General features: G+C 40.6%; 1 protein-coding gene across 1 annotated transcript in view; it reads right to left on the bottom strand.

Moving 5' to 3' along the window:
• Window positions 1–19,353, bottom strand: part of HECA (hdc homolog, cell cycle regulator) — a 42,118-nt gene extending 22,765 nt beyond the window's left edge. Inside the window, exon 1 of the mRNA XM_045544465.1 lies at window positions 18,973–19,353. Within this exon, the coding sequence (XP_045400421.1) occupies window positions 18,973–19,234 (262 nt within the window). The 5' untranslated portion in view covers window positions 19,235–19,353. The remainder of the gene's footprint in view (window positions 1–18,972) is intronic.
• Between the last annotated feature and the right edge of the window lie 6,107 nt (window positions 19,354–25,460).

The raw sequence follows: 25,460 nt of genomic DNA, 5'->3' as shown, positions 1-25,460 counted from the left end.
TGAATATGTTTGCTGAAATTTTGCACATGTGAAGCTTTTATTAATATTATTTATGTGTCATTAGTTTAAATTTGCAAAATTCAATTTGTATATAATGGGATAACATTGTACTAGAAAATAAATTAGCAAGCTGACTTTCCTTGTGTTTGGAGGTTTAGATCTTGTGGGTACTAGATCAGTGAAAACTATACAGCACATGAGTACATACATGCACTGCATGATGTACTCTGAAGGAAAGGTAGATCTAGGAGCTCTTGGAACCAAGTCACAATATCATAAGATGGAAACAGGACTCCAGATTAAGTACATGTGTAAGTGCATGTATGTATATACGGATGTGTGCATACACAGCCATGTGCCATATAATGATGTTTCATTCTAGGATGAACTATACACACAACAATGGTCCCATAAGATTATAATGGAACTGAAAAATTCCTATCGCCTCATAATGTTGTAGCACAACTACTTAATTTTTTTTATAAATTCAGTGTAGCCTAAGTATACAGTGTTTATAAAGTCTACAGTAGTGTATAGTAACATCCTTGGCCTTCACATTCACTCACCACTCACTGACTCATCCACAGCAACTTCCAGTCCTACAAGCACCATTCACGGTAAGTGCCCTATATAAGTGTACAATTTTTTATCTTTTATACCGTATTTTTACTACCTTTTCTATGTTTAGATACACAAATACTGTGTTACAGCTGACTACAGTATTTAGTACAGTACCATGCTGTATAGATTTGTAGCCTAGGAGCAACAGGCTATACCATATAGCCTAGGTGTGTTGTAGGCTATACTTGAGTATAAGTACACTCTATGATGTACACCTGACAAATTGTCTAAGGACACATTTCTCAGAACATATCCCATTGTTAAGCGATGTATGACTGTACATATATACAACTGCAGAGAAACTGTCCAGTTGTTAAACTATGCCATTTTTAAAGGCTCCAGAAAAGACTTCATGGCATTCTTTAGTACTGCATTCCAATGTTAAGGCATTTTCCTTGCTAGGAAAATGAGCTTGATTTTGATTATCCTTGTCAATGTCCTCCTCTGTCAACACAAATATTCAAAACTTGGCCAAAATTCCTTAATTATATGTCACATATGTGACTTTCATTTACCACCTAAGTTACAGTGCCGTATCCCCAAATGCTGGATCTGCTGCTTCTCCCTTGATAAGCCCCAAAATGGTGCCTTGGAGGCCAAAGGCCAGATGAGCGTTTCCCCCTTCCCTTACCTCTGGAATCCCAATGACCTCAGCCGAAGAGACTGTAACTTTACCTCTTCCCAACAGGTAAAGCTGACCAACAGGTAAAGCATACAACTGCACAGTTAACTGGCAACATGGGCCATCTGCAGGCCAGGTACCCATCAGAGAATACAACCATAACTCCCTGCTGTTCAGTATCTTCCAAAAGCTCAAATGAGAAGCAGTGACTATACGTTCCTCCAGACCAGGGTTCCAGTGGAGCAATTTGGCCTGCAGGGTGTCTTATTAAAGCCACCCAGGGTTTTCCTTATAGAAGTGAATCAGAATGCTATTTACGTGCAGCATGTACTCTCTGGGCAGCCAGGCCTCCACCTCAGCCCAGTTTACATACAGTCATCCCCCTACCCCCTGTATCCGTGGGTTCTGCATCAACTGGCAGTTCAACCAACTGCCAGTCAAAAATATTCAGGGAAAACAAATGGATGGTTGTGTCTGTACGGAATACATACAGACTTTTTGGTCATTATTGCCTAAACAATAGTATCACAACTATTTACATAGTATTTACATTGTATTAGGTATTGTAAGTAATCTAGAAATGATTTAAAGTACTGCATAGGTTATATGCAAAAACTATGCCATTTCATATCAGGGATGTGAGTATCCATGATTTTGGCATGGAGGTTAGTTCTGGATATCAAGGGACAACTGTATTTACTCATGTGCCAGGCCCCTGGAGGCACTTGGTGTGGGAGTCTTGTGCTAAATAAAATCAAGACCACAACTATGATTAAGCCACATCAGAAGAGAGCTGGTTACCTTGACCACTCTGTTTCATTCCCCGGACAGACTGCTTTTAATGATGAGAGCAGGCCTAATAAATGTGTTTTATTTACAAAAGGATACTGTCATGTACATTGTGCAGTATTTTACAATGTCTTATAAATCGTTAAGTGACTGGTTTTTGTCTTCTAACCTGATGGACATTGTAGAACACACTATTGCTTCTGTTTGCCTCTTCTCTCTGTGTGCTAGAAATCTGAAAGCTCAATTTGTGACCTACCTCTTATGACTCAGGACATGCATTATTTTTCCTAATAGTATTGTCCCTATCACTAATACCTTCACATTTATTATTTATCTTATAGTATTACGTGTACTTCTGAAAGCCACTTTAATTTTGGAACAAGGAGGATATACTAAATCCATTTACCACCTCTTCTCATAACTTTCAGATCAGTTTTGCCAAATATGCATTTAAGTCCACACCTGATGGGTGCCAAAATTACTCACTTTCCAGAGTCAGCAACAGAAGGGTGCCTACTTGGCCTCAATGCAAACTCAGTAAGCATCTTTTCCGTTATAGTGACACACAGTTTTGAGGCTTGCCAGTCTGATAAGTTTACTTCACCTTTTTGTGTGAGACACTGGAGCAAAAGAGTATGATGATAAATGGAGAAAAATATACACAAATGGATGGATTTGAGGCCATATTCTTTTTATCAGTATGTGCTGATAAGTAGCATTAACACTCATTTAACAGGCCTGACACAAAAAAACCCTCTAAATTGTTACAATAAAGAAGTCAAATACAAGATAATCTCGGTAGTTGCCGAAAGGTCACTAGAAATACAGACATCTGCAAAGTATTAATGTAATACTTATATTCCCCAAATGCTTTTAAAACTCAAACTATAAACATAAACTTCATATAGGAAACATTTCAAAGTGATCTGATCTCTGAGTAAGTCAGTTTTCTTGGCAGCTTTGTTGTATATAATTGCCTAAGGAAAGAGCCTTCAAATTTTCCAGGATACCAACAAACACTTATTTGGGCAAATGTAAGGGCTTTTGGGTTTTTTTTAATAACAATCGTTTAATAAGGACCCTGTTCTAGGAGACATAATAAAACAACCAGGTTCATCTTAGCATTAAACCATTTACTGCAAAAGAAAAAAATACATGAGGTCTCTGAAAATAACCTATTTCCAAACAGCTGACAATCAATGTAAGTCAATTCAAGTAATGTTCTGAACACCTCTTATGTGAGGGGAGTTTAGTGTAGGGGACGCAAATGGTGAAAAACATAGTAAACCATACTTTCCTATTTCTTTGTGCGCCTCATACTTTTTTGTTGAAAACTGCACACTTTACATCATATAAGGAAGCAACTCTTAAAATCAGATTACTTCAACAATTTGTTATTGCTGCTTGCTGTTACTGCTGTTTAGTGACTTTCCTGGATTAATTCTGTAAAATCTGTATTTTTTTGTCACATACAGTCACCAAAGTCTCTGCTCGGTTATCTTAGTGGTCAGCTAACAGCTAGACAGAGACTTCCTTAAATGACTTGAGCAAATAAGTCTCCCACACCTTTTACAGAGGAGCTCTGTGTATGTGTTAGGGCAGGGGTCCCCAACCTATGGTGAGTTGTATAATTATTTTATTATATATTACAATGCAATAATAATAGAAATAAAGTACACAATAAATGTAATGTGCTTGAATCATCCCGAAACTATCTCCCTCTCCCTGGTTCGTGGAAAAATTGTCTTCCATGAAAACAGTCCCTGGTGCCAAAAAAGTTGGGGACTAGTGTGTTAGGGCACACCTTCACAATGTCTTAGCAGTTTATAACTCTGTTTTAGCCTTTACTTTCTGCTTGTGTAGAGCCTCTAGGCCAGCCAGAGATGAGAATTACGGCCTCCTCAGGTCTTTCCTGAGCACGCACATAGCCCTGCCCATGCACATGGCCTTCTAGAGCATCAGAAATATATCACAACTTTCAAAGTCCCCTATGGACATCTCATTCCCAAGATTTTCTTTTTAAGTTTCTTAGACCACCTCTCGTTTTCCCCAGTTGGTACTTCTGGCAGCTGCGGGTGTTAAATAATTGCTGCTAATTGTTTTCAACAGATACCCTTGGAACAGGGCTTTTACCAATGGTAAAGCTCTGAGTCAGGTCAAATAAAGACATGCTCTATCAAGAAGGCCTTACCAGGGACCTTCCAGACAAGTCAAATAGTGACAATTCTCTGAAGCTAGGGCTTTTAGAGGAACTTCAAACCTATTCTTCATCCTCCATGACTACCAGAATGGTGGTTTTGAAAGCTAGCACAGAGCTAGAGAAAGGCGGTAGGAACAAGGCAAGTTAAAACACCTCAAAGCTCACAGCTCTTACTGTGATTCAGTCATTTCTCTTGAATAACCACTCTAAGAATTACTGCAAGCCTTTGGTTAATTTCCAGGGTTCCGGAAAAGTTGCTCTTGGTAATTCTTGCCAGTGTTCTCATTGTTTTTATGAAGAACATTTCTGGAGGCCCTTACTCTGCCATTCTGGAAGTCCTTCTTAATATAAATTTAAGTTTATATACACATTTTGTTATAAAAAATATAGGATGATCAATAAAAGACTTTAAAGTGGGATGATACCCTCTCTTAGGATCAAATTCTGAGTAAAAATTCAATGTAAATACAAAATGTAAAATTTTTATTATTTTTAAAACAGATAATAGTGGTTATGAAGTTACTATGAAAATTAGGGTTCTGTTTGAATACATATAAATTACAAAACTGGAAACTGTATCCTCTGCATCTCTCTTTGAACCTGTAAAAAACTGGATGTGACAACTTAAAATGTCCAAGAGGAATTCTGGTTTTTCTAATTCTTTTGGGAGATACACAAGCAAAAAACTTTTATTTCTACCTTCAGATCAGCATTCTGAAACTGGACTAAGATCATGTCGTATATACATTCAGAAATCTCAGAAACTCACAGACTAAAGCCCCCAGTCTTTAGGTTATGTTCAAGGAGCTCCATAATTAGGCCCCAGCCTGGTGTTTCCACCTGATCACCCACCAGGCCACCCACAAAGCCTCTGTTTCAGCCTTGCCCCCTCCCTGTGGTTGCATCGTACAAATCAGAGGAGATGGGAAAGCCGCGGGCACAGAGGCTATCTGCAGCCCCTTGGGGCCCTGCCCCACACCACAAATTCACCAGGTGTTTAAGAATCATTTCCTGATTAACTGGTGAATATTTTTAAGTGAAAATTCAAAAGGTTTTAATACAAATTTTCTCAAATATTTTTGAGATTTTTTTTTCTACTGAAAATAAAAATAAGACACTAAGCCCTACACATAAAGGAAAGCTAGTACATACAAAAATATTTTGTCAACTTGTTTTAATTAGCACAGGAGCTACAATAAGAACACTTCAGCTTATCTGTCTTAACCTCTGATTTAGTTTAACCTCCCTTATGTTATTTTAGTATGTGAAACTGCTCCAAAGTGGGAAGCAAATTGAGTACACACCGATTAAGTTCAGTTAAAACATGTTTTTCTTTGCTTAAAGTAGGGTTTAAACACAAGGCTTTTACTCAGGCAAACCACTCTATCCAAATAAACATGGAAGCTTCACATACCAAAAAAAAAAAAAATAATACAAAAATCAACCAGCTTAGGTTTTAACATTCTCAATATATCCAGCCTATTCTCCTAGACCCACTGTTTTCTTACTTTCAATTAAAAATCACAAGCCTACCTAGCCTCAAATTCAAACTAAATAGAAAACGGCCGGCTACTATTTTACTTTTTGTATTTCTATTCTGGCTCCAACACTCTGATAGCAGTAAAAAAAAATATTCACAAAAATAGTGACTACAAAGTAGAAAACTCCTATTTTCCTTATATAACAGATACCATGTCAAGACCCAAAAGGACATGGACCCAAAATATGCCTGATTTAAGCGGAACATCAAGAGGAAGATAATGGTTTCATAATTTTTCCTGAATATTTCTTTAAAATATCAAAGTTCCACAGGTAGTAACAGGGCAATCCTTGGTCCAGAGTCTACACACATTTACTGAGGAGGCTATTGGAGTCTCCCATAGCTAGTAAGTGGCCTTGCTTCTTCCATCCCCACCCATACTACACACAAGTCAACCAAAAGCACAGAGCAGCTCATACGGAGAGGCAGTGACCAATACTTTGTGTAATCAGACCACAGCATGCAGTTCTATAATCTAAAATAATGTCTTATTCAGAATGTTCAACACGCACATTAATCCTCAGACTTACTTTAAAACTAGGTATAAGGTAAACCAAATTAAAGAAATAAGTATCAGGCTGGGTACAGCGGATCACACCTATAATCCCAGCACTTTGGGAAGCCAAGGCAGGAGGATTGCTTATGGCCAGGAGTTCAAGATCAGCCTTGGCAACACAGCAAGATCCCATCTCTATAAAAAATTAGCCAGCCGTGGTGGCAGCACCACCTGAGTAGTCCCAGCTACTCATGAGGCTGAGACATGAGGTTCACTTGAGGCCAGGAGTTGGAGGCTACAGTGAACTATGATCACGCCACTGCACTCTAGTCTGGGTGACAGAGTCTCACTCTGCCTCTAAAAAAAAAAAAAAAAAAAAGCAACCGGTACTTAAACTCAATTTTAGTATAAAGGTTTCCTGATCCCCATCCTTATACTCCTTAAAAACAAAAACAATGTGGTAAGTCTACTGTACTAATAGAACTGATAAACTCAAAAGGGGGAGGATGTCACGCGTAAAGGCTCATTTGTCATTTAATGAGAATAAAACAATTTTCCTTAGAAAGAATGTTAAAAAAACATCATTCTCTCAGTATGGAGAATATCACATTAGACGGCAGAAAAAGCACTGACAGGGAGAAATAGAAGTTCAGCTGCCCTTGCTTGTATCCTGTTTGGGTCAATGGATTGGGTTAACATACCAACTCCCAAGATGATTTTGAGACTACTATATTTAAATCAATAAAATCTAGGCATGATGTAGCTAAATTCACTTCTTTACCCTATCCATACCCAAAAATAAACTAAATCCTTATACTTTTGTTTTCCAGCTGCCTTTTCTGCCCTGATGAACTCCTAGAAATACACACTCTTTCTGCTCCCCTGCCTTGTCTTCAAAATAACCTGGTAAATGCTTTATATCTATCACTCTGGCAGTCATTCTGCTGGGATCTAGGGAGAAAAGACAAAGCTTTTGCCTGGGGCCACACTGAAAAGCTGCATCAGCAACCAACAAAGCAAGCCACAGAATCTGTTACAACAGGGAAAGACTTGTCAAAGAAGAGGGCATGTCTAAGTCTTATCCATACCTCAGTAAAAATGAAAACTAGACCCAAGAACCAGTCATGACTATGTCTTGGCCTAGCAGTTGCCACACATACACATTTGATATGACTTGTTTTCAGGAAAGTATTTCATGCAATTTTCTAAGGAAAACTAAGGAACTCAAAGTTACAGACTTCCAATGACACTTTAAGCTAGTGATGTTATTATAACTAGACATTCATTCCTTTTCCAATTACTAACTTTTGTGGAACACAGACATAATTTTATAGAATGGCCATTCTCCAAGACACAAAACTATTCATTCAAAACTAGAGGTAAAAAAAAAAAAAAAAAAAACCTTAGAAATTTCTTTTTGCCATAAAAGAATTTGTTATATTAAATATATTAAAATATATGAATATATAGAAATGTGTATATAATTCTATTCTAAATGAATTATATACATTGAGGGTCAGGAGAGGGGCAGGGGTTGCAACCAATTCTGAGAAACAGGTCCTCCCAAATTAAAAACAAAAACTAAACAAAACCTCACAAATGACTGCATTACTGTGCACCAGTATCCAAATGAACTCAGAGTCACTAACCTTATGCTATGCCCAAACCATTTTGCCTACAAGTCATTTCACAACTTTCCTCACTCTCCCCTTCTTCCTTTACTGAGGTTTTATCGCTATGTGGGTGTTAGGGGATCATACAAAATTGTAACACTTAGCCAGCAAAGACCACCTTAAATAAAGCTGAAAGACAAATAATAAACTAGGGAAAACATATGTCAAAAAGTATCCTGAATATATGAGGACTTTGTGCAAATCAGTAAGAATACAAATATCTTAGTAAAATGGACAAAAATCATAAACAGGAAAAAAATACAAATAATCAATATACATATAAAAAGATATTCATTCACTAACAATCCAACAAATGCAAATAAAAATAACAATGAGATATCATTTTTCATCTATCTGATTGCCAAAGTTGAAAATAGTTTTCAAACTTTACATTAGGGAGTGCAAAGAAATGAGCACTCCATGCATTGCCAGTGTTAGAGTGTAAACAGGCAAACCCTGTCTGGAGAGCAGTTTGACAATATGTATCATACCTGTGATCCCACTTCCAGGACTTTACCCTAAAGAAGATAATCACATCCTAGTTATGTACTCCGGTTCATTGAGAACAGGAAGTACCAGTTCAAATGTTCACAATCTCCAAAATGCCAAGACCAGGAAGTCCTTCTGTTATTAGAAGAAGGAAAAAGATCAACATATGTGTACAATGTGTCAGTAAAGCACTTCCTTGATCAAGTGTTTTCTTGTTTTACAAATTTAATTTCAATTCAAGTACCAGAATGACAAGCATGAGGTCTTTTAAAAGTAATTTAAAAGTTCCTATTGCTTCCTTGATGTTTTTATACTGAATTTAAGTCCTCTACTTGAAAAACCTGCATATATTTTTCACTATTTACACACATTATGTGTGAGAGTAAAGATGGACCCAACATTAACTAGGATCCAACAGTAGCATGGGGGTCGGGCACACTTCTCTATTTCCAAGCATGCCTTTTCTGAAAAAGGGGAAGAAGCCCATCTCTGAAGCTTAGTGTCCTCATCCTCAAATGTCCTCATCCCTCAAACTGCGGGATGTTGCAACTGGCTTGTAAGCAAGCACTCATCAGGTCAGTTGTGGTAACTTCATTGTTCCTGTCACTAGGAATGGCTGCTTCTCCTTTCTGCAGGCTCTGCAGCCCCAGTATACAGATCACCCAGCAATCTTACCTAATTGGCTCTGTACTGTAACACATTACCTTCACTACCAAAACTAAATGCCTAATATAGTGGAACCGTACCAGTACAGGGCATTGCCCAATAAGAACAGATCAGAGAGCTGAAAACCATTTGGAAGAACTCTTTGAGCTATCCTGCGTTTTAGATATGCAATTTCGGCCTCTACCACTGAAGGGCATGTTCTACTTCTCAAAGTTGGGCTCTCTCCATGGCTTCTGGCAGCACTGCTCTGGGCTTTCCAAGTCTGTTCACTGACACCCATCACCAGCCATCTCAGGCTTAGCCTCTCAGATTACAGACTGCACCTGCTGCCAATCAAAAATAGCCAGAACTTGATTCAGTACATTCCCCAGTTTCCATTTCTGCCTAGACACTGAGCTATGATAGGCATAACAAGTAGTGTGTGTTACTTTAATAAGAAGTTGTGCTATACTAAATATTATACTGAAATAATGATTATACTCAGGAGTATTCATTTAGGAAACTAAAACAAAAGCCTGTGATTCAGTTTCAACATTAATGTTGAAAGACTCTCCTGAGATGCTTTTGCAACTTAAAGGGACATGATCTAAAGAATAATCAAACTTATGCTTACCCCTAGGGAAAAATATACATTTTAAATGTGGCAAATAGCTCCCTACCTTACATGAGAAATTTGATACCTTACTAACTTTTGCCTAAATTCATCCTCTTGATCAGTTTTTTAAAGGCATATACCTTAAGGCATTCTCTATTTCTAATGAATTTCCAATAAAATGAAATCAATAGAAATCACGAATTATGACACTTGGGCCATCTTTTCCTCTATCTGTAATTGCTCTTTGGGGAGTGGTATGATTTGAATGGCAATATATTTTGAAGAGGTCCAGAATATGACACTGTGGCATACAAATTATTTTGAGCTGAAAGAACCTGAGTTCCTGAAATCTCTTATCTGTCTAAAAGCTGAGCCTCCCAAACAACTCAATTGTCAAAAGTCCCCTCCCTGAGAGCAACTAGGGAAGACTGACTCTTATCATTAGAGATGAGAAGTCTCCACACCACACTAAAAAAACATGATCACAAAACCATCATATCTCCCATCTATTCTCCTAAGGGCCCATTTATCTTTACAAAAAGTCATTTGTGTTCCCCTAAGTGTCCTTTTCTCCCCTCCCCTTCCCCTATTAAAATGATATGTAAGCCCCAAATTCTAACCACCCCCTTGAGTCACATTTTTCTATGATTAAACCTGTCTTTTCTCTTGTTAATCTCTCTTTTGCCAATTTAACATGCAGACCCTCAATCACTAAACCCAAGAGGGTAGAGAAAAGTTTTTCCTCTCCAATAATTTAAATCTTGAAATGCACTATATTATGAGTATACATGAGAATCATGCTAACTTTCTTATTAAATGCAGTCTAAGCAAATTATATGACTAACATTTCACACTTCCTCTTTTCTCATTTTTCTTTAAACTTCTCAACATCTTTCTTGTCTCTCTTAGATTATTTTCATGTATTATCCTCATAAATATAATTTAGTAGAAATGTTTTCCCTTTCTACTTCTGAAAAATCAGAACATATTTTTAAGTATTAAAAACACACTCATTTTTTGCCAATTCATAGAAAGCTCTCAAGTATAATCAAGCTAAAACATCCAGTTGATTAAATAAAGCTATTTCACCAACCACTGAAAACTGGAAGCTTTCTGAAATATACAAAATTAAAACATACAGTCACTTCCTACAAAACAATGACATCTCCTCTCATTAGAGTTTGTTATTTTAAAACTGATGATAAAAAAAAATGACAAACCAAGATAATTAGTCCAACTTGGCACACAGATATACACTTTCTACCAAGGTATGAAAATAAACCATAGGAACGATCCCCTACAACCTCTCTCTCTAGAGAAAACCCTATCTGCTCAGATGGTGCCAACCCCTCCCCTTGGGATTCAGTTCTCTGAAGTTAACTTCAATTGGCTACCTCCCATGTCTTGGAAAGCATAGGGATGCTGGTGTTCGCAATTAACACAGACTTTCCACACAGTAGCCTTGGGTGCTGTGACACTGCCATCCTGCTGGGCAGAAAAGCAGCATGTACCATGTGCCTCCTACTTCACTAAGAAATCACAATTGCAGGTCCATGGCAGGTTTGGCCTCCAATCCCTGACTAGCTGTATCAAAAGATACCCATTCTGTTAAAATATACAATAACTTTACAAGTTTATCAACAATTTATGATTATCCCCTTTTGCAGATTCAGCTGACCCTGTCCCTGCTTATAAACCTCTGTGGATGGTCCCCCACTGGCTACGAAATAATGCAGATTTCATTGTCTGGCCCCATGCCTTCCCAGCCTCGTGTCCTACCAGCACCTCACACCAGCCACATCAAACTCCTGGCAGCAAGCAGAACTCAAGGCCCTCTCCCACCTCCCTCTGCTTGGAACATCCTTCCTCTGCTTTCAGAACTAACTGCCTCTCTTCCTGCAAGACTCAGCTCAAATGTCTCCTCCTCCAGGAAACAAATCATTTTTTTCCACTGGGCATCCACAGCACATTATGGTGGCACCTGGTGTTTACATACCTCTCTGCCAGCTTCACCATGAGGCCTCCAGGGTGTGGATTCTGATGTTCCCAAGTATCATTCAACATTGTACTTCTAGTCATAGAAGACAGTAGGCACATAATAAATGTTTAATAAATGGGTAAGTGCATACACAAACAAAACAATGAAAGAACAAACAAACGAATGAACTCTCCAGTTGCTACCTGGAGAGAGGAAAGGACCTTTTTATTCAACTCTCAGTAACATAAGCCCTGACTGATCCTCAAAGAACACCCTGGGCTCCTCCCATCCTTGCAGCTACTCATCAACTCCACATACTCATTTCGTGTCCCCATCTTTAACTCCTATCCCTACATTTAATCCAGTATTTTACCTACTCATGTGCTTCTGCCCTCTATTTCACAGCTGCCCTAGTGTAACACAGGTAATAACTTACTTGCATCTATTTCTACACAAGGAAGATGTAATCATTTTCACAGTTTGCTTTTTATTTATTTAGTTTTTGTTTTGGGGTTTTTTTGTTTTGTTTTGTTTTTTCTAAGTCATCTGATTTTTTTCCAGGTAAACTATGATCAGAGAGAAAAGATGGAGGAAGAATAGATGATCATTCATAATCAAAGCAGTGTCTGAATACCAACCCATATAATATACCATAGTCTTTTTCTACATTAATATTTACAGACCCTTTACCACCATCTTAATGTCTCTCAGCATCTGTTCTCAACAGCAAAAAGGCTTTAAGTTTTGTAGTTGGATAAGGTTGAACAAAGCACAAAACTTACAAAGCTATTGTTGATAGAGCCCATATCTGCCAGGCCTCCTGCCAAGATTTTTCACATACATTGTTTTCCTTCAAAAACACCCCAAGCTGGGCACAGTTGCTCCAGCCTGTAATCCTAACACTTTGGGAGACTGGGCCAGGAGGATTGCTTTGAGGTTAGGAGTTTGAGACCAGCCTGAGCAAGAGCGAGACCCCTGTCTCTACAAAAAACAGAAAAATCAGCCATGTGTAGTGGCAGGCACCCGTAGTCCCAGCTACTCAGGGGCTGAGGCAGGAGGATTGCTTGGGCCCAGGAGTTTGAGGTTGCAGTGAGCTATGATCACACAACTGCACTCTAGCCCAAATGACACAGTGAGACCCTGTCTCAAAAAAATAAATAAACAAACAAACCCAAAGGGTTGCATTTAGAGAATGGAGGCTGAGAAAGGTTAAATAACTTGTCCCAAAGTCACTTTGCTAGTAAGTTGTGGAACCTATTTTTACACCCAGGTCTGTTCAAACCCCATGCTTTTTGACTAAAACTTTAAAAACTCTAGACCTTATTTACTTTATAAGATTAGTATAATGATGTAGACAGAATTTCAAAGGCCTATGCTTTCATCTCCACTAACTTACCAGCTACTAAAATATCATTCAACAGTGTCAGATACTTTGCTGAATCCCTGTTAGCCACCAAATCACTAAAGACCACAGAAGTCCCCAGTAGAAAAAAATCCAGCCTTGGAAAGTCCCCTTAAGTATGATAGTATCTGTTCCAGGCTCTGGATCCAAATGATCTCTCCTGTTGCTGAGACATTTTGGGGTACCAGCAATTCCCCAGCACACCTTTAAAACAACAAGAACCACGGACTGGCAAGACCATGGAGAAAAGGCACTGTGACCACAACAATGTTAAACTGGAACATTTCGATAGGGCAATCTGTCAGCATGTATTAAAAGTCATAAAAATATGCATATCCTTTGGCATGGCAAGTCTATGTCCCTTCAAAATTTCATGTTGAAACTTAATCCCCAATGCAATAGTATTAGGAGGCAGGGCCTTTAGAAGATGACTAGGCCACAGGGGCTCTGCCCTCATGGATGGGATTAGTGCCCTTATAAAAAGCACTTGAGGGAACAAGTTCGTCCCTTTTGCCTTTTCTACCATGTCACAACACTGTGAGAAAATGCCATCCATGGAACAGGCCCTCACTAGATATGGAATCTGCTCGCACCATGATCCTGGACTTTCCAGCCTCTACTACTATGAGAAATCAATTTCTATTGTTTATAAATTACCCAGTCTGTGGTATTTTGTTATAGCAGCAGAAACAAACTATAGGAAGTATATAACTAGATAAATGCCCAGCAATGTATGAATGAGAACCTAAAAGTAAAAAATAGTGTAATGATCAAATTATCCAAGGTGCAGACATATGAGGGCATATCATGCAATCATTTAAAAAGATGATTCACCTGTATATTTACTGCTCTGCTAAAATGTCCACAGAATATTTTAAGTGTAAAAACCAGATTATAAAATATACAGTCTTTTTACAAAAACTACATATATACTTTTAGAAGTCTGTAAGAAAAAATTTTAAGAGGCTGCAAGAATATATATCAAAATGTTTTCCCAGGCCAGATTAGTTTAAAAAAAAAAGTTAGCAATGGTGATCTCTAAATGGTAGAATTATGTGTTTGACTAGAAAGTCAAAGACGACTTTTCCTTTTTTTTACAGATATTCCACAATGCTTATTTTATCACTGGTAAAACAATACAATATTTTTAATTAAATAAATCCCTTAAAAATGCCAAAGATTTGGTGATCAAAGTCAGGACAGACTTTTTCACCCCTAAAGTCTCCCTCTAATACCTTCAAGTCCTTTAAAATATTCATAGCTAAAAGCCTGAAGTAAACTCATAGGAGGATTATGCTATGAGAGATTGTTCAGGTTTATCACCTGTTTTCAATTCTCCATGGAATGAAATATATTCATGGACTTAGAGGAAAACTGACATTAAAGATTTCGTTTCTAGAACTTAAGCAAAGGTCCTGTAACATTTAAAGAGAGACAGACCAGACTATGCATAAAGCACCATTAGTAGAGCACAGAAGAGTTCTTCACTACAATACAAAGTACACAGGAAGAATCCTTGATGGGTGAGACAGTATTTTTTAACCAACCCTCATTACAAAGGTGGGTTTCAAAAGACAACGTTCTGAAGCAGCAGATATTTCTTAAAGACCTGACAAAACTGACCTCTAGATAAAGCAAGAAAATGTCTTCCAAGATCACAATGGTGCCCTACATACCTTAAACCCTAATACATATTCCTTGATTTGAAAATAAACAGCAAACACTCTTTATTTCCTTCTGATGGACATAAGAAATTTAAATGTAGTAGGAATTAAATATCTGAAAAGAGAAACTATTTAAAATATACTACAAACCTAGGGTTATAAAAAGTGTGTTTAGTGGCCTAAATATGCAGCAAAACATAAATCTTGTTCCTAGGAAACAGGTGGTGCTTCAAAAAAAAATCTACTTGTAAACAGATGCATGGAATTCAGAACACATTTTCTCATCAAAACATTGTTGTAATGGTGGTTAACTCCCAGTCAGGTTCACAAGGCCTATTCACTTGGTGGTGAGAAATATTTATCCCACACCTGTGTTGTATGTGACTGGTACTGGTGGTCTACATGGAGACACTAATGATGCTGGGGGAGTAAGAATGGCTCTCCTTTGACTCAGAACAGAAGTCTCTCGGCTGAGTCTCGCTCCACAAAAGCTCACAGCTGAAGAGATGCCACCCCCAAGGTAATACTCTCTTCCTGGGGCAGTTCAAGTCCAAATGACCAGTCAGTTGGGTGGGGGAGGACCTGCCCCCATACCTCAAGGTGAAATAACCCCAGCTCCAGAGCTCCCCACTGGGAGATCAGCTGGGGTCTGTTGCAGCCACACCACAGATCAACTCCTCTCTCCTCCACTAGGAATGATGCCAAGAGCACTCCCCAGTAAACCTCTAACACACAAACTTCTGTTTCAGAGATTATTCCCAGGATCTATGACAAACAGCAAATACTTCATAAGTTCATTTTATCAGTCAGGTACTCCTCTAACATATACATATAAATACATGTTTATATATTAATATATATAATAGATATAGAGATATCTTACAACATACATATGAATGAGTAGGTACTATAATCCCATTTTATATAGGCAAAAACTAAATTAGGCCCAGAGAAGTTAAATACCCAAGGTCATGTGGCAAATAACTTGAAGAGCCAGGATTTGAATCCAGGTCTACCACATGCAAAGCCAATCACTATGTAAACTAACACCATCCACTAAGAGTTGCTGACTGAATTAAGACAGCCTCAGCAGCCCAGGTGTGCTGGTGGCAGTCAGGAATGAGTGGAGTGGTGAACCAAGGTCATCTACAAAACACGAATTTATTAAAAATACTTGGAATCCAGGCCCACTGAAAACTAGATACACTATGATCAAGGTTTCATGTATTTTTAGGTCTGAAGCAAAAAAACAAAGGCCTAATGGAACCAAAATTCCAGAATGAAACTAGATAGATATAATCTAACATGATTACTAGATCATAAAAATAACTTGTCCACCTACCATCAAAATGCTACAATATGTGCAGGCAGATGTTTACTATGTAGGAGGATGGCACTTCCTCATGCTTCTTTGTCTTTTACTCTAATCCCTGCAAAAAGCCTCAAAAACTAGTATCTAAAAACTAGTATCTAATAAAATTTCTTATTAGAGGCACAATAGCCTTATGATTAATATTCAACTTACTCAAGATGGACAATTGTAACCGGTTCAACTTCTTCAACTACAACCATACCATAGCTTCCCCAAGCATTCCCTAGCTAGCAAATCTTCTTTTACAGAATAAGTAGTTATTTACACCTACTGACAGTGAACTAAGAGCTAATATTACCCTGCCCTGCTGGCCACATTGCCCAAGAGCTGTAAGACATAAAACCATCCTATAAAATCTAAACAACTACAAATAAAACTACTAACTTTAAGTGAAGTCATTAAGTTTGCATGTTTGCAGATGCAGATAAAAACTGACTTCAACAGTGAGAACAAACCATTTAAAAGTTTAACAGAATCTAGATTACCTCCTTCCTTGGAATAATCATTTTGATTTGCAATATTCATAATCACAAAATGTAATGCCACAGTTAAGTAAAAAACTGAAATATACTTTAAAATACTAAAAATAGTCCAATTAATGTCATTTTAAAATTCAAAAATTGAGCCTTGTTGAGAGTTTACTCATCTGTTGCCTCTTCCTTTAAAAATTCAATGCCACCTCTCCCACACCCCTACATTATAGAGCTCAGCTTTATCACAGCCCAAAAAAGGCGTTATTTGTATTAATAGTTTCCTTATTCATTGATTTTGCACACAGGAGGCCTCAGCATCCATGTTCAGTTACCATGAACCACAGAACTGTAGTGAGGGATTCTTCAAATCAAGGTATATCACTCACTGAGACTTCACGCCATGACCGAACCAAAAACTGGACACCATAAAATTCACCTCACTGCTCTAATATAAGTTGTACCTTCTGTGATCCTGATTATAGCAATGTTTGGGCCATTTCTTTCTTCCCCTCCTTCACTTAATAAGCTCTTAATCAGAAATACACACCTTCACACAAATATATGCAGCACTGTTAAATGTACCTGTATTTGCCATTTCAGAGAGCAGTAACAGGGGCACCATAACCAATTTAATGCTTACAAACTAGGAGGTACCACCAGCCTAAGAAAAAATTTTCCTCATACCACCTTACAGTGGTCTTATCTTTTACAGCAATAACAAAAAGCAAATAGCCAACTTGAAGCTTCCACACAGGCCAATAAAAAAAAAAAATAGCAGAGTAAACCAGAATCACCACCAGAACAGGAATGCAAGCTCCATGAGGACCAGAATGCCCTGTCTTGATTACCACTGTATCCCTAAGCATTTAACACACTCCTTGGAACACTGGAAGTGGTTAATATTTTTTGAATGAATAAATGATAGCTATCATTCATTGTTCATGTACTCTTTATAAGGAATTTTACTAAGCTCATTACGTATGTAACAAGCCTTTAAAATAACTAGGGACTTGATAGGGAAGGGGCACTCTGAGCCTTACAAGGTAACACTATGAGGGGGCCCGTATAATATTTGTTCCATTTTACAGATGAGGAAATTGAGGCTCAGAAGGACTGGCCTTCCCAAGATAACAAACCTGTAAACGGCTGAGCAAGCTGGCTGTCTTACTCAGTCTGGGCACCTTTCTCTTTGCCTCATCAATACCAAAACGAAGGTTAGAGCCGGGGGGGGGGGGGGGGGGGGGGGTGGGAAGAACATGGAGAATACAGGCTGGCCAAAAGTTGTACTCTCAAACATTCACCAATGGAGTTGTTTGTTCCTGAAAATAAATAAATAAATCTTCCCAGTTCAATATGGCAGAGACACAGCCAACTGGGCCCATGGTTCTGTTTCCAATAGGCTACACTCAATCGCCTGTGTTCAGAGCACTGTGGGGTTCTTTAAAGTGCAGGTGTCCTGTTTAAAGAGTCACTGATCTACATTAACAATGGCTTCAAAAGCTGAAGCTGTAAATAAAAAGCTAGAGATAACAGTTCTAAACCTCCCTTCATTAAAATATACCTACATTCTCTTCCCGGGAAAACTGCCTGACCAAAGGAATTCAAAGAACTGGCCGGACAAGTGAAGTGTTTGCCCAGTACCCTCTAAGGAAATCCACCTCTGTAGTGAGAAAAGATACCCTGTCATATCTTGGCTATTCCCTAAGGGTCCCCTCGAAAGCAGCATTCAGGCACTACCTAAGATTATTAGGCTTCCTACTAAAAATGTGAAGCAGAATTATACAGACGATGATTTTTTTTTTTTTAAACTCCGGGCTGGGAACGGAAGTCAAGTTCAGATTCTCTTCCTTCCTCAAGCGAGCGAATTAAAGAGCACCCCTCCACATACACACGCCCTACGGTAAAACACGTCTCGGGGCCTCGTCACCTGTGGCACTCAGCCCAGCAAGCCTGGATGTGCTGGGAATCAAGGCTCTCCACTCCGGGGAACAGGCGGGTGGGTGGGAGCCCCGGGGAGAATGGACTGCAGCCTAAGTTTTCAATCGGATCATTCTTCTCAACTTGGGCAGCTCTTTCCTTCCTTCCTTCTTTCCTCCCTCGGGCCCCGGCACGCACCCGGGCTCTGTCAGCAAGGGCAGGGCCGGAGGGCAGCGCTGCCGCAGCCCGGCGCCCCTCAGGGTCTGGGGCGCGGACACCGCGCGGGGGCCGCAGATCAGTCCTCGCCGCCAGGCGTGGGGACCGAGAAGGGGCAGCCGCGGCGGGGCGGAGGGGCGGGGTGAGCACTTCCTGACTCTCGCATTGTCCACGCATCGCCCGCGCCACCCAGGGCCCCGCCACCAAGCCGTCCCTGTCGGGCAGGAAGTTGGCGTTCGCCCCGCCAGCCCCGTCTTACCGTTCTTGGCGTCGCCTGCGGCTGCAGCCCCCGCGGCGGCCGCGGCGTTCGCGGCGCCAGTGCCCGCGCCTCCTGCGCCCGCCGCGCCCCCGGTGCCCGGCGCGCCCGCCGCCACCGCCCCGCAGCCGGCCGCCGCCGCCAGGGCCCCCCCGGCCGCCGCGCCCGCCGCTGCCAGGGCCCCGGCTCCATTTTCCTGCTCGTCCCCGCTGCTGTTGGCGCGCTTGTTTTTGCGGCCGCCTTTGCTGTTTTTGGGGTTGGGCATCTCGCTCGCGAGCGTCCAGGTGCCCGGCGTCAGCGAAGGCGGCTCCCCGCGGCGCGGCCGCTCCCCGCGCGGAGCAGGCGCCGGGAAAGGACGGAGGGCGCGGGCCGGCGGCTCCTTCGACGCCCGTCTAGCCGCGCGGCCCGCGCCGCGCCATCCCGGCCGCCGCGCCCTCCCCGGCTTCCTGGAGCCGGCGCGCGGCCACCGAGGCACGCAGCCGCGCGGGCGCCGCGGGCCCGGGGCGCGAGCGAGACGCTCCCAAGCAGGAGGGAAAAGGCGGGTGTCCGGCTTGTTTTGATTCGGCTGCGCTGACACGCTCTGGGCCCGCCCCCTCCCGTGACGACACTGGGGATTCGGCCTGGCCGCGCCCACCCGGTGACCTCACGGCGGGCAGGCCCGCCCGCGTGACGTCACGGCCCGCGCGAGCCGCCCGCCTCGGTGACGTCATCCTGGCGCCCGCACCGGGCCTCCAGAGCTGCCCCGGCAGACCCTCCCTTGTAAAGATAGCTGCAAACGCCAAGACCGCGGCGTGTCAAGTTGTTCGGTGGCCTCCTGACCTTAGTGCAATTGAGGCTTTGAACAATATGGTCTGGGAAATCAAGGGGGGTAACGAACAGGAATTGAAAACAAAGGATTTCGGATTAGTAATCCACTCAAAGGCTATGCCATTTAATGACAGTAATGAAAGAAATGTCCCTAGACAATGGGCTGAACAGCAGGGTCCTGAATGGGAAGCCGTCACAGTGGTGGTGAAAACAGTTCATTCAACAGGACCCGCCATCCAGGGACGTTACTAAGTGTTTCCTGCGACTACGAAGCAGGCCTGCCTAGGAGGAAACCCATTCCTGTGGGTCGGACTGCGCTGTCCGGAAAGGTAGGTGGCCAGGTTGTGAGCAAGAGAAGATTAGGTGACACCTGTGAAGAGAGGAAATTACCTGAGGACAGGTAACCCCTGGGAAGAGCTTCCTCTCCATTTTCTGCAGCTCTTCACAGGCCACCTCCTTCCCATCCCTCAGGTCTCAGCTCAAATACATCACTTCCTTCAGAGTGATATCAGAGAGACACCTTCACAGAAGAGCTATCAAAAGTACCACCCTGTTTATTTCCTTTGTCCATCTCTAATTATGTTGGCGATATGTATATTTACATATTTCTTGTCTATTTCCCTCTCGCTCAAATGAAACCTTCATAGATGGATTTTATCTATCTCGGCCACTTCAAGGAACAGCTAGCATAATTTTTTTGAGTGTACAAATTAGGTTCTTTTCCCATGAACTATGGAGGAATGACTATTTGAGCTGACAATTTTACAGTGTCCTCCTTTTATAGTATAATGTGTAATTAACCCAGCTCCTCAGTACAGGCTCTGTGGCCCTGTTGTGAAGCCTAGAGATAGAGACAGGAAAGTATAGGGGCAAGTAGCCTCCCCACATTCACCTAACGGGGGGATTCTGACTGGGAGCTCTAGGCAGCCATAGCAGAGCCTGGAGCAGCAGAGCCTGGAGCAGCAGAGCCCTGGATACTGAGAAGAAATTGCTGGTTAGACGGTTTTGTAGGAAAAATGATGACACTTTTAACTCCCTAATATATGGTAGAGGAGAATGACCTCTCCATAACTGAGACTTAAGAATTGGAAATTTTCCCACAAAAATATCCTAATTGGCTTTATTGATAGTTATATAGATACATAGATATTTTGCTCTTATATTTTCGTGTTTATTTTTCCCCTACCTCAACATCCTCTAAGTATTAATACTAGGAGAGCAGGGATTGTGTCCATCTTCTAACTAACTCTGCAGAGTCTAGCATAAAGCCCGACCTACAGTAAATGTGCAGTAAAAATTTGTTGAATGGAAAATACCTAAAGCACTCTTCTTCTGGCTACATTTTTCTAAACTTTAAAGTCTCAGCTAAATCATCAATTCTCTAGGAAGTTTTCTGTGTCCGTGTGCTCCCTGTACCTTCCTCACCACAACAGCTTGATAGTGAGTTGGTGGCCACTAGAAGACAAGGGATGAAGGAGAGAGTGAAGTCAAGAAATGCTGACAAACAGAGGAAATGATGATGGTAGTTAATGAAATGGAGACTTCAGGGGAGGACAGTGGAGTAGAGGAAGATAAGGAGTTATTATTGCCCTTTAGACTTTGTTTAACTTCATTACTAATATGCCTCGCTAGAGGTGGTTGGGAGATCCCAAAATATTTGGGTGACATTAGCTTTGGCTTTTCTTTTTATTTTTTTTTAAATGATAGAGACAAAGATGTTTTAGATTAGAGTACAAGAAAATTGAGATAATTGTTTTCTTGAATAAGCACATTGCTGTCATGCCATATTGGATCAGAGTAAGTGCGCATGTACCCTGCAGACAGACATTCACACCAGCTGCCTCCCACCTCTCCATAACTGAGACTTAAGAATTGGAAACTTTCCCACAAAAATATCCTAATTGGCTAAAAGCACACAGACATCCAGCCAGCTGCTGTTCTGGTTAACTGTGTGAGCTACCTCCTCATTCAAACTGAAACAAAATGAAAAGGAGGAAGGAGAAGCTGGGCCACTTCCATGCTCGACCTCGCTCATCTATTTTTAGCCTTAGTCAAATTTGATGCAGAGAGGATAGTTCCGATTCTATTGCTACAAAGACGATATACTAAAATCAGGATGTTAGAAACAAAATTTAGGTAAAGCTAAAGGACTCCAATTCCTATGTTCCATGCAAGGTATGGAATTTCACAGGAATCCCACTGTCCTGGACCCTTTCTTTCCCTTTTCCCACCATTTCTGAAGGTGAAAGAGAAAACCTATGGCAAGAGCAGAAGATGGCTGATGATGGGACAGAGCCCTCCCCTCAGACACTTCCAGAAGGAAATATTATGTAAAGAGCTCTAGGAAACTGAGGAAGCCACTGTGCTCTGTACATCTACACTTGGCTTCTCATTTTTTAGTTTCCCTGAACAACTCATGTGCTCCAAAATAGACTTCTATCCCAGGTTTCCTTCCTCCAGACTTCGCCCCCCACCCCCCCCCCGCCCCCATCACTCAGTTCTCTGCAAAAAATGAAATAAAATCCAGCAACAAATTAAGGCCATCAAAGGCAAACAAGTTACACCCTTGAGAAAAGGGGTGTGCTAATCTTTAGGGCTGGATTGGAATAAGCAATCATTGTTTAAATGTTCTGGTTTTGTTCGTTTGGCATTTTGTGTCTATCTTCTGAGCTCTTAGGTTCAGCTAAGTTTGGGTTAGGGTTAGGGTATATAACATATGTTAGTGTTCTTGAAGACAGAACAAAAGGTGAGAAGCTGAGTATTAAAATACAGCTTGATCCAAAAATCATGTAGGAACTCAGGAGGAATCCCGGAGATAACACAGTAATGCACACAAGGATATATCCACAACTGAAACATAAGCTGAAAAGGTACTAAACCTGATCTGCTATAAAGTCACTTCAAGTAAGTATACCTTGAACAATGTATTGCCTTTGTGCATCAGTTTCCTCTTCTGGAAATAACCTCCCCTATGTCCATATAATGACAATTGTGATTTTAAAAACTTTGGAAAATGGAATATTAATGCAAATAATATTGTTGATTATTAAATGCCATAGATCTGCTCTCCCATTAGGCTGTTCCCAATTGCAAATACTAATATTTTTCTCAAATATATGCACTTAAAATCTTTTTTCAGTCCTTTAGTTATCACTCTTACATTATGTTCATAATCTATAAAAGCAATCGTAGAAAAGGAGTCAGAATTCTGTTCTCAGTGTCCTGTGAACTTACTGCTTATTCCAACCTTTGTGCCTTCCGTGTTCATACTGTTGTATTAACTCAGCATCAACACTGTCTTAGACTCTGGTAATCCCAAAAGGACGCTTCCTTCAAGAGATAGATCAAGTATAATCTTTTCAAGACAGACTTCCCCGTATCCCTACCACCCCATACTCTCTCTGACCACACACTTCCCTGTGCTCACCACCTGGCTACACCAGTGTTTTCCAAGCTGTGTGCCATGTTCTGTTGGTGAGTTATAAAATCCATTCAGAGGGTTTCCATCAGCATTTTTGGAAAACAAGAACAGAATAAAAAATATCTGCATGCATTGCATATAGAAATTAAGTATTATTTTGTAAAATGTAAGTATTTTATAAAATTTAGGTTGTACACACATACACAAAGATAATGTGTGTGAATATTATATACTGAGTCATGATGTAAAATCCATTTCTCATTGTGGGTAAAAGCCAAAAAAAAAAAAAAAAAAAGATCTGAAAGACACTTGCTATACCATGCTATTAAGTATTTGGTTTTATAGACTGTCTTTCCACTGTTTTCTTACCTCAGGGAGAGCACCATGTATCTCCCTGAATATATTTGAAGTTGTCCAAAGACTTGGAGATCATATCTTTTGACTTTTGTATTTCTTCTTAATCAATATACCATCAAGAATGCTTTGCTTGCAAGTTCCATACATGTGCAAAAACAAACACATTAAACTCAAAGACCTGAAATTCTAAAATGGGGGTGTGCAGCATAATAAACACATGCAACAAATACACATTAATTGACTATTAACCTGAAAACAAAAATACCACACATATATATTTATGTGGGGTGGGGGTGATTGTATTCTGTTTTGTTTCCTTTTTTCTGGAGGGGGGATGGTGCCCCCAGATCTCCAGAATTTAGGGGGAGCCAGGGGAGGCTAGAATTGTCAAAGAAAGCTTCATAGGAAGCCTTTTAAAAAGGCATTGAAAGCAAGAATCAGTATGGAGCACACAGAGGAGAGAGAGAAAGCCACAGAGACTCTGGGGTTTTTTGGCCAGTGTTGGAAAACAGTCGGATCAAGATGGGTCCAGTGCTGCTGTGGACACACAGCTGGTTATAGTCCAGACCTTGATAACCGACAAGGAAGCCAGAACTCACTGTACCCTCCCGATCTCCCTTTTCTGCTTTCTTTTTCCCAGTGGTACTTCTTTCCTATAATCTATTTTAAAAATTTTTATTACTACATGATTTATGTTGTTTTAATGTTTGTTTGCTGTTTACTGTCTGTCTTTTCCCACTAGAATGTAAGTTTCAAGAAGGTGAGGATTTTTCTGTTGAATCTTCAGTGCCTAAAACAGTGCCTGGCACATAGTAAGTGTTTAATATCTATCTGTGGAATAAAAAAAAGCCTATAGAGGAGCACCTCGATGGAATAATTTAAGCCAGACTTCAAGGAAAAAAAAAGGTGCCTTCTAAAACCACATCCATATGTTGTTGGTAGACATAACACCGTTCCCCCATAGCTAGCATAATATTTAAATCAAAAGGGGATGGCTCTGTATGAGGTTAGCTTTGTATAACAAGGAGCCATATGACAGCAATATCTTCTTCAGCAATTGCATTGGCCATGGAATGATCAATTTTTACACCTGATATTTCTGATATCTCCTCTGGAAGTGGCACTGAAAACTCAGACTCAGTGAGATTCTTTCAGAAATCTAGAATTTGGGAAATTCTAAGTTGAGGGTAAGCAGGTTTCCTAGATTTTATTGCCACCTAGGTTTTATCTTCAAGATCTCCTATGTTTCTTCCCAATTAAAGCAGCATTTTTTTTTTCTATCCTGCCATTCTAACGCATGATTTAACACAGTGCTTTTAGTCCTTCCTTAGGCTTTCTGCAAGATTTGACTTAGATAAGATAGCATTGGCCCTCTCTAAATGCCTCTTTTAATACTGCTCTAGTTATCTATTGCTGCCTAGCAAATGATCCCACAATTTAGCAGCTTAAAACAACAAGCATTTGTTAGCTCACAGTTTCTGTTACCCAGTAATGTGGGCGTGACTTAGCTGGGTCCTCTAGCGCAGGATCTCTCACAAGGCTGCAGTCGTGTCCACTGGGGGAGGATCCACTTTCAAACTCACTCCCAAGGCTGTGGGCAGGATTCAGTTCCTCATGGGCTGCTGACCCCAGTCCTCCCTCAGTTCCTGGCCACATAAGCCCCAGCAAAGGGTGGCTCACAACAGGGCAGCTGGCTTCATCCAAGTGAGCAAGCCAGAGAGCACAAGAGAGTTAACAAGACAGAAGCCAGTCTTTTTTTGTAACCTAATCTCAGAAGTAACATCCATTATTTTTGCCATATTCCATTCCTCAGAAGCAAGTCACTAGGTGTAGCCCAAACACAAGGGGAGGAGATTAGGAGGGCATGAATACCAGGAGACGGGGATCCTTAAAATCCACCTTAGAA

This window comes from Lemur catta, chromosome 2 (assembly GCF_020740605.2).
Source record: "Lemur catta isolate mLemCat1 chromosome 2, mLemCat1.pri, whole genome shotgun sequence".
NCBI lineage: Eukaryota > Metazoa > Chordata > Mammalia > Primates > Lemuridae > Lemur > Lemur catta.
The sequence above is the reverse complement of the archived record's forward strand: the minus strand, read 5'-3'. Positions and strand labels throughout refer to the sequence as shown.